Source organism: Microtus ochrogaster, chromosome 10, assembly GCF_000317375.1.
Source record: "Microtus ochrogaster isolate Prairie Vole_2 chromosome 10, MicOch1.0, whole genome shotgun sequence".
NCBI classification, from domain to species: Eukaryota; Metazoa; Chordata; class Mammalia; order Rodentia; family Cricetidae; genus Microtus; species Microtus ochrogaster.
Window position 1 is genome coordinate 50,304,951 of NC_022016.1, and position 10,289 is coordinate 50,315,239.

The 10,289-nt window shown below is 51.3% G+C and overlaps 2 protein-coding genes across 4 annotated transcripts in view; both read right to left on the bottom strand.

The window, feature by feature from the left end:
* The window catches only part of Aunip (aurora kinase A and ninein interacting protein), a 15,697-nt gene extending 15,037 nt beyond the window's left edge, over positions 1 to 660 (bottom strand). Inside the window, exon 1 of the mRNA XM_005353069.3 lies at positions 574 to 660. Within this exon, the coding sequence (XP_005353126.1) occupies positions 574 to 660 (87 nt within the window). The remainder of the gene's footprint in view (positions 1 to 573) is intronic.
* A 1,856-nt stretch (positions 661 to 2,516) lies between these two features.
* Paqr7 (progestin and adipoQ receptor family member 7) overlaps positions 2,517 to 10,289 on the bottom strand; it is an 11,065-nt gene continuing 3,292 nt past the window's right edge. For 2 of the 3 annotated variants that reach the window (XM_005353070.1, XM_013348271.2), the window contains exon 2: positions 2,517 to 4,493. In XM_005353070.1, coding sequence (XP_005353127.1) covers positions 3,435 to 4,472 — 1,038 coding nt within the window. In that variant the 5' untranslated portion in view covers positions 4,473 to 4,493 and the 3' untranslated portion in view covers positions 2,517 to 3,434. Of the gene's footprint in view, positions 4,494 to 8,896; positions 9,072 to 10,289 lie in introns of those variants that run through there. The other variant, XM_026782118.1, reaches the window with a different exon arrangement.

A 10,289-nucleotide genomic window follows, 5' to 3' on the forward strand; every position in this document is an offset into this window, starting at 1 on the left:
ACACGCTACACCTTTAAATTTCAGAGCGCGTCAATAGAATACCGATTCCAAAAATGTTCTTAAGAGGGGAAAAATAGCCTTTAACAGTCCCAAGTCAGCTGTAATCTTTCTGATTCCACGTCCTGCCTGGTTATATGGACCAGCTGTATCACAAAAAGTAACATTACCTGAAACCTGGCACAATGGCCAGCAGGAAATGCTAAACAACTATCTCACACGTGTTGGTAATGACCTAATCAGGCGAACCTGGCATAGTCAACCCTCCTTCACTGGGAAAAGATCAATGACACAAGCAACGCATAGTAAATGCCCACTACAGTCTCCGCACCCCAGAGATACCCGTTTAATCTTGGGCCAGATCCTCGCCCTGCATTTTCGATGTTCTGACAGGCTGGGGAGAACACACCCTGTGGGTGACCCTAGTTGAGCCTCTCCCAGGATGCCATAGGACGACTTAGGCGCCGGCTTAGGCCGCGCGCAGCCCGTGGCCCCGAAGCCGTCCTCCCTCCAGGCCGGTCCCCTCCCGTCGGGAGTCCCCAAAGCCCGCGTGCCGCTTCAACCACTGCGGCCCACCTGCACCTTCCGCCTCTTCAGCGCTGCCGCGTCCAGCCACACACCACACACCTCCTCCTTCTTCTCCTCGGGCCCTCTGCGTCCCATGGCGATCACAAACCGCGCGCCCCTGCAGCCGCCGTTTGCGCCGACGCGCGTTTGGATCTCGCGCCGCTGCGGGAGGCGGGGCCCCGCCGCGGCCGCCAAGACGTAGGCCCCGCCCCCGACCACGCCCAGTGCCCGAGAGAGACTCCTTTTCCCGCCTTATTTTCCACGCCTGTGTGGACCCTGGAGCAGAGAGAGGTCTAGAAAGCCCTCTGCGTGCGTGGGTCGCCACCGCGTTTGGTTTGGCAGCACTGCGCATTTTTCATATATTTTTTTCATATATATGTATGTATATGTATGTATGTGTATGTATATGTATGTATATATACATAAACTATATATATTTCATATATTTGTATGTACACCTATTACACATATGTGTGTATATTTTTTTTAAATTATATATAGGTGTGTGTGTGTCTACTGGGGCAGAACAGTCAGATCTCTTGAGCTGCTATATGGGTACTGGGAATTAAACCCCGGTCCTCTGGGAGAGCATCCAGTGCTCTTAACGGCTGAGCCATCTCTCCAGCCCCAAGCTGCACTGTTTGCCCACTCAGAGCCTCCTCTCCCACAAAGGAAGCCGTGGAACCAGGCTCTGGACCCCACTCCAAACCTTCCGGCCCCAGCGCTGACCTAACTACCTGACACTCAAGCTTGCCACTAACTGGCATGTAAGAGTCACTGAGCTACTACACGGAAGATTTTTGAAAGCATGAAATAAAAATTGAAATCAAGGATATGGCTCATTTGATAGGGTGCTTGTCACGCATGGTGGAAGGGTGTTAATGCCAGCGCTTGGGAAGCAGAGGCAGGTTTCTGTGAGTTCAAAGCAAAACTAAGTATAAGTTTGTTACAATTATGTGTAATTCTATGTAGGGGGGTGTACAAGTGAGTGATGGTTCCTTCAGAAGCATCATACCCTTGAAGCTGGAGGTCCCGGAGATTGTGAGCCACCCAACGTGTGTGGGAAATCTAACTCAGATCTTCTGGAAGGGCAGTCCACACTCTTAACCACCGAGCATCTCTCCAGCCTCAGGTGTATATCTCTTATAAATTTTATACATGTCATTTCATATACATTTTCACATGTGTAAGTTTCCTGTGTCATCAGTGAAGAGCCCCGGAATGTGTTGTCGGTGGGAGGATATGTCCTAGCCCATTATTCATTTGCTGTGCTGGGGATTGATCTACAATCAGCTCGATCACCAGTCCTCTCTGAGACAGGGTCTTTCCCCTTCCCAGGCTGCCATTCTACCACTGAGCCTTGTCCTCAACCCTTAGATTTTAAACACAATTTAACTACGTCTAAAATTTAGTTAATTTTAAAACTGCTCTTTAATCCCTCAAAATGCCAGATATGTATATACTTCATACACACACACATTCTCCACATCAATTTTATCCTCAGATAAACATAAAACTCCCTGCTCCACAACAACCCCTCAGCACCCTGCAGCTTCAAAAGAAAAAAAAAAAAACTCCTTTAGGTGCTGGACAGATTGCTCAGCAGTTAAGAGTGCTCTTCCAGAGGATAGGGGTTCAATTCCTCTCCCACAAGACCTTTTTTTTTTCCTTTGGTTGAGACAGGGTTTCACTGTAGCTATTGAGCCTGTCCTGGAACTAGCTCCTGTAGACCAGGCTGGCCTCGAACTCACAGAGATCCGCCTGCCTCTGCCTCCCGAGAGCTGGGATTAAAGGCATGTGCCACCACTGCCCAGCATGGAATTTTTTAAAAAGAGGCATAAGATGTGTTCACTGAAAACAACTCTAAAAACAAACAAAATAAAACAAAAAAACCTCCTTGTGAATGGGGCCCCCTCCCTGGAGCAGGAGTCAAAAACAGAGGAAGCTGTTGTCGTAGTTGCTTTATTGAATCTAGAACATATCAGGGCAGACTCCAGCCTTACCTCCAGCCCCACTGAACCCCTGTTCTGCGTCTCTGGGTCTGGGCCCAGGTGTCCGCTTCTGCCTGGAATGCCCGTCTAAGCTCGGGGAGCAGACTCCCCACTCTCCCCAGCCCAGGACTCTGAATGCCCCAAGCAGTACTATGGTTAGCCTGGCTTCAGAGCTTCCTTTGACAGCTCCTTAAGGCGCTAGAGCCTGGAGTCCTGGGAAACAGAGCTAAGGAGACAGAACTCGGAATCCCAACTGAGAACTGTGGGAGAGAAGCTGGAAAGAGCGTACAGGACCCACAGGCCAGTGCTGGATGTGAGGCTTAAGGCTGGGGCTGTGATGAACCGATGTGGGCAGCAGAGGGGATCTTTTGTCTTTGGAGACTCTCTGGAGCCCAGGGATCCAGGCTCGGGTGCAGAGGACGGGAAGATTAAAATGCTACCCATCTTTTGGCCTGTTTCTTTCCCCTCCACCAACGAAATGTGGTAAATAGAAGGTGGTCCCTCCCTTTAGGTTCAAATCTGACACTGGACAAAGTTTCATCTCCCACCCAACAACCTGGAAACCCCAAACCAGAGTGCTGACCAAAGCTGAACCCCAACCGTTATCCGTGAGAGGAGGCAAGGAAGGGACAGTCAGGAAGATCTTCTCCTTTTTCTCTTCCACTCCCAGGGCAGGGAACTGGCCAGGGACTCTATACCAGTCAATCTCCGGATCCAAGGACTGGCTAGCGCCACCTTCGCCATTGAGCTTGTAGGCAGGGAGTCATGGCCTGCCAGATAGGAAAAACTTTACCAGACCTTGTCCCCATCTGGAGCCAAGTCCAGGCTCCTGCCCCTAGTGACTTCTCTCGCCCTGCCAGCTCCCGCCCACGCTGCTTTTCACTTAGTCTTCTGATGGAGTTTGTGCCGCACCAGCTGGCTGAGGAGCAGGGCTGTGAGAACGCTGCTCCCCGCGGTGAGCAGGAAGAGGCCCGAGAAGTTGTGGGGCCAACGGGCATGCAGAGGCTCATAGATGGGCCTCCGGGCCTGATAGTCCAGCGTCACCGCCTCTAGCTGGGCCAGTGTGCACAGCACCAAAAAGACATGAAAAACTTGGTGTCCCTGCCCAAAGATGTGGCAGCTGCCGGGGAACCAACTCTCGGGCATGACAGTGGAGAAAAACGCAGCGGCCAGAAGAAAGAAAACCACCTGGCACTTGTGATAGAGAAGTGCGGGGTCCTCCTCGGCAGGGAGAGAGGACACTATGATGCGGTGCACCACGGGGCTGATGTCCAGCGCATAGGCCAGCGCTGACGGCACCTCCTGGAAAATGCGGCCCAGCATGCCTGGTTTCTGGCTGTACTTGTTGTAGCAGGAGCCCGCACAGGAAAGCCAGGCCAAGAAGGCAGCCATGGGCAGAAAGATGGCCTGTACCTGGGCATGCCAGGTGGGCTCGATGGCATAGTAGAAGTGAACCAGGGCACTGCCAAACTGGTACACGGCTACGCCCACGTAGTCCAGGAAGAAGAAGCTGTAGTGCCAAAACTCCGACTTGGCCTGCAGGAGGTGCGCCACGGCGCTGAAGGAGAGGTAAGTGAAGGAGGCCAGGACGATGATGAAGAGGGGCCGGGCGTGCGGGTCTTCCCAGAAGTCCGCACTCCGCACCAGCATGACCAGGCGCAGCAGCAGCGCCAGCGCCGCCAGCAGGTGGGTCCACACGTTCACAGCCTCGTTGTGCCGCTGGAAGAGTGTGCGGAAGTAGAAACACCAGGTCTGATGCAGCGGTCGGTAGCCAGCGTAGATGTACGGCTTCCAGAAGAGAGGCGGCACCTCAGCCCGGTCCACCGTGAACACGGGCTCTGGCTGCAGGGGCTTCTGGCCCATGTGCCACAGGCTGGACAGCAGGTGGCTGAACTTCTGGGCTACTGCCATCGCCATGCCTGCGTCCTGGGCAGGGAACTTAGAGAGGACAATGCAAAGTCAGAGTTCCTGTGTCTCCACCTGGGGCTCTGATGCCCCGGACTTCCTCCCTTCTCCCATACCCTGTCTTTAGGCTGAGTCTGAGACCAAAGAGACCCTTAAAAAAGGCAAGCTGTCGCCGGGTGGTTGTGGCACATGCCTTTAATCCTAGCACTAGGGAGGCAGAGGCAGGTGGATCTCTGTGAGTTCGAGGTCAGCCTGGTCTACAGAACTAGTTCCAGGACAGGCTCCAAAGGCACAGAGCAACCCTGTCTCAAAAAAACAAAAGAAGAAAGAGCACAGAGACAAAGGGGCACCCTTGTACAAAAAAAAAAAAAAAAAAAAAGGAAAAGGCAAGCTCTCTCCCCTGGCATTCAGAACATAAGTGCCCAGTTGAACCAGTCTAGCAGGGCTGCTCTATCTAGGGCAAATCATGAGCATGAACAGCTGTTTTCTAGAAGGACATCGACCTTGAAGAACCGTTGTGGAAGGCGGTGATTGTCTTCCATGATTTACAGAATCGTTTTTCTGAAGGGGACACTACAGCCTTTGCATGACTTTGGTCACAAGACGCTTCTGGCACACAAAGCTCTTGGATGACTGTGTGCTGCAAATGGCACCCAATAAAGAGCTAAAGCAGCAGGGACATGCTCTCCTTCAGAAAAGCATAGGAATTAGACTAGGGACCTGGATATGAGGAAATACTTTACCCAAAAAACAACCTTGTGCGACAATCAGTAAATACGCTTTTGTACGGCTGTCTGGGGCTCAGCTCATCGGAGGCTGCACCTTCCTGCTGAGTTCTTTCCTCTACCGACTCACGCATCACAGGACCCCCGACACTCAGGACCCGTGGAAGGGCCTCCTTCCATTGCATCACTCATAAGGCTCCCTGCCGCAGTCACTTCCCTTTCAGCCCAATTGCCACACAGCAGCCCAGCTGTTTTCTCTGCTTGAGCAAAGAGGAGAAGGGACAGGCTCTCTTGGTCTGTGAGCTTGTGCCACCGTCCATGTTCACTCCGGGTGACAATGACCATATTATCAGACCCAACTACCTCTTCCCACTACCAGGGACACCACTGACCACTCCCACCCCACATGATCTGCCCTTACTTCCTCCCCCAGCCTCACTACCTAGCCACACCAGACTCCGGCAGCAACAACTTTGCACAAGCTGTTACCTCTCCCGATCTCCTCCCCATCTCCATCTGGCCTACTAGGCAAACTCCTATTCACTCCTCAAAACCTACTTCTTAGCCAGGCAGTGGTGGTGTACAAATTTAATCCCAGCACTTGGGAGGCAGAGGAAGGTGGATCTCTGTGAGTTTGAGGCCAGCCCGGTCTACAAGAGTTAGTTCCAGGACAGGTTCCAAAGCTACAGTGAAACCCTGTCTTGAAAAACAAACAAAAGAAAGCACGAAAGAAAGAAAGAAAGAAAGAAAGAAAGAAAGAAAGAAAGAAAGAAAGAAAGAAAGAAAAGGAGAAAACACACTAATACCAGCACTCCTTTCTTTCTGTTTCTTGACTGCAGCTACAATGTGGGCAGCTCTAGAGAATCACCCCTGAAGCCCCTGCCGCCATGCCTTCTGGACCATGATGGACTGTAATCCCCTCAGACTGTGAGCCAAAATAAACCCTTCCTCACTTTGGGTGCTTTTGTTAAGTATTCTGTCACAGAGAAGAAAAAGTAACTAATATCTAAGACATGGTGACAGGGGCTGTTTTCCAATCTTTTCATAAGCACAGCATATTTGCCTGGCACCTGCTGTTTCGTGCAGGCTTAACATTTGTGCTGGCTGGTTTTATGTCAACTTGATACAAGCTAGAATCACGAGAGAAGAGGGAGGGAGCCTCAGCTAGGGAAATGCCCCTATAAGATTGGGATGTAGGCAAGCCTATAGGGCATTTTCTTAAGTAGCGATCAGTGGGGGAGGAACCAGTCCATGAGGGTGGTGCCACCCCTGAGCTGGTGGTCCTAGGGTCTATAAAAATGCAGGCTGAGCAAGCCATGTGGAGCAAGCCAGTAGGCAATACTCCTCCGGGGCCTCTGCATCAGCTCCTGCCTTCAGGTTCCTGTCCTGCTTGAGTTCCTGTTCTGACTTCCTTCAATGATGAACTACAATGTGTGATGTGGAAGAATAAGCCAAATAAACCCTTTCCTCCCCTCCCCATTTGCTTTGGTCATGGTGTTCACCACAGCATGGTAACTCTGACTAAAACGTCATCATTGATTAACTCAAGCGTCTCTTGGTATCTGCCAGACAACTCCCTCAACAAGCTTTCTAGACTCAGCATGCAAGAGTTCTGACCACCGATTATCAGATGTCTGGCAAGGCCACCTTTGTCCCAGCCATCGTATATGCAGGCGCTTATGTTCTCATAGCCTCTCTGCCACTGCCCCACAACTGCCCAAAGGACACTTGCACAACTCAAGAGCTTGTATAGGTGACATCAGACCCTGCCCCAAGCCTGCTCTCCCTCCCTAAACCCCACTCTCTATGCTTCTTCTAGAGTTTGATGATCAGGAGGCAGAAACAGGTGTATCTCTGTAAGTTCAAGGCTCGCCTGGTCTACAGAGAGAGTTCCAGACAGCCAGGGCTACACAGAGAAACCCTGTCTTGAAAAACAAAACAACAACAAAAATTTCGATCAGTCCCCCACCACTACACATGGTGGCTCCTCAGCCACGGAGAGCACGGAGCCTCTTGGGCTCCTTCGTCCCAGAGAGCCTGACTCGGGGCAGACTCAGGAAGCAGGTCCTTTAGATGGGCTATTAACAGGAACTATTAACAGTATCCACCCAAGGCTTCTTCCTTATCCCAAGAGACTGGACTTTAGCCAAAACAATTTGGCCTCTGTTCATGTCCACGATTTTGTCTGCAGGGGCAGACTGGCCTCAGAATACATCTTGGGTGGCTCACAAGGAAACTAGACCTTGGCGTTCCCTTCTAGACACAGCCGGCACAGCAAGGCTTCTGTTCTACCAGGGGAACAGTGAGGCCATAGGGAGCCCATGTGATCCCTGTGATCTTTTAAGTCCACTCCCAGGCTCCATCTCCCACTCCTGGGACTTCTCAAGGCGCAAGAACATAGCAGAGGCTCTGGGAAGTTCTACGGCAAAGTGTCCTTAGCTTTGTTGAACCTACGTGTGCCAAGTTTACATGACTTAGGTTTCCGCCCCCAGTCATGAGTACACGAGAAAGACGGCTGAAGACAAATGTTTATTGTGACCAATTTTTTTCCTGTTTTTCAAGACAGAGTTTCACTGTGTAGCCCTGGCTGTCCTGGAACTCGCTCAGTAGATAAGGCTAGCCTCAAACTCACTGAGCTCTTGCCTACCTCTCGAGTGCCGCCCGGCATAGTCAATTCTGGTAATGTCTCTTGGACCTAGTACTCCCATTTGGTGCTCAGATGGTGCAATCTAAGGGATAAAGAGATTCTTACTCAAGGGAGGGTGGGGAGGGAAGATGCATGCCTATGGGACCCAGTGCTCTGCCTGCAAACCTGGACACTTATCAGCTCCTCTGCTGCTGGCCTGCCTCCCGTGACACCCGCCTGCACCTCCAGAACAACACTGCTATATACTGACTTGAATCAGACATTCGGGGCTTGTGTAAATAATGTTCTTAAGCTTCCAGTCTCCCTCAGTCCTACCCTCTCGATCTGCACCAGGGAAGCTATTCCTCAGGAGAGGGACAATACCAACGCACAACCCCCATGTGCCTAGACACGGCAGGCCCTGAACACAGAACCCAGAGGCAACATTCTAGGGGGATAGAGGCCCCATGGCTTGATTTCCCTTAGGACCCTGGCAGGCACTACTCCTTATAAATAGATCTGTTTTCAGAATTAGGCCCTGTCCTCTTTAATCTATAGATAGAGACCTCAGATCCAGAAGAAAGGAGGAAGCAAGGGCAGAGGTCAAGCTAGAGCCACATGGGAAGGGGTGATGGGGAGAGATCCTATAGCATCCAGAGTGATCTGCCAACCAGGCAGCCAGGCCTTGCCTATCCTGGACAGCCAGCCCAGCAAACTGCAACCCCAACCCCCACTCACTAGGCCCCTCAAATTGCACTGGGTACCTGGGGGTGTTTCTCTGGAGCCTGAGGCCAATGACATCTCTGTGGAACTGCACGAGATCACCAGATGCCCAGTGCTAAATGGCACTTGCACAGGTGAGGGGCACTAGGGGTGGAGCCTGGAAGTGTCCTGTGTGATGTCTCGGGAGGGTGGGACTGACTCTCTTCTCTCTCTCTCTCTCTCTCTCTCTCTCTCTCTCTCTCTCTCTCTCCTCCCTTTCTTTCTGACCCCCACATTAGTAAAATCCAGGCTCGGTCACAAACAACACCTCTGTGGTAGAAGTGTACTGCTGTCTGGAAAGCTGTGATGTACCCAGATCATACCTAAAAGGAAGAGCCAAGCCAGCTGGTACCAAGTGGCTGGGGTCTGGAGATGGATAGCAGGTGCACCTGGTGGGTTTCTACCCCGAATTCATAGGAATCAAAAGGAAAGATAAGAATAAGAGAGTAAAGCCGGGCGATGGTGGCGCACACCTTTAATCCCAGCACTCGGGAGGCAGAGGCAGGCGGATCTCTGTGAGTTCGAGACCAACCTGGTCTACAGAGAAAGTTCAGGACAGCCAGGGCAACACAGAGAAACCTTGCCTTGTGGTAAGGTGAGGGGATGAGGGGGAAGTAAGCGGTCACTTTCTTAGAAAGACTTGTTGGGAGATGAACTTGGGACAATCAAATCTGATGCTAGACCCCATAAAACACAAGCTCCATGACCTTGGGCCACTGACTGACCCTCTGGTTCTTAGCTCCCCTGCGGGAATGACAAAATCACACACCTTGCAGATTGCTGCAGAAATTTAAAGGACGGGAACTAAATTTGAATACCGTTTAGGGACTGGGTAAACCACAACCGCTGTTTTTATAAATACCAGTAGAATGGTTAGAGAAATCCCAGCCTCAGATTAGCCTGATGGGTTCTTCAAAAATCTGTCCCTGGAATGAAGTGTGGCCTGGCGGGTGGCATGAAGCCCAAGGTCCCACCCCAGTACAAAAAAAACAAAAACCTTCCATCCAAGCCAACAGATCTGGGTGGAGTTGGGGATGGGGTAGGGGGGTTGAGGGGGCTGGGGGTTGGAGGGAACACAGATGGACGGACAGAAATCAGGTGTGGTGGAGTCCACCCATAATCTCAGCACTTGGGAGGAGGAGGCAGGAGGATCAGAAGTTGAAGGTCATCCTTGGCTATGTCACAAGAACAAGGCCAACCTGGGCTGCATGAGATCGTCTTGGGGAGGGGTGGATAACTGTCCCCTGAAATATTTACCTGATCCTTGGGGACATATTCAAGGACTAGGCCCACCTCCTTGGCACGCAAAGGTCCACTGTTACTTTGTGGACCCTGACGACTCAGCACATTCTCTTAAAGTCGATTTTATCTTGCCATGAAGAGCAAAGTTTAACCTCATTAGATAAAGAGAATAAAGAAAGCCAGGATCCAGAAATGACACCGTGAACAAACGTCATCTCTCTCTCCCTTCCTCCACTCTTTCTTTTCCCCGATTCCCTCCTTTCGTCTTTTTGTGTGGCTTTGTACACGCGTGTGCATGTCTATGTGTTACAGGCTTGTACACGCGTGTTCATGTCTATGTGTTACAGGCTCGTACACGCGTGTGCATGCCCATGTGTTACAGGCTATACACGTGTGTGCATGTCTATGTGTTACAGGTTTGTACACGCGTGTGCATGTCTATGTGTTACAGGCTTGTACACGCGTGTGCATGCC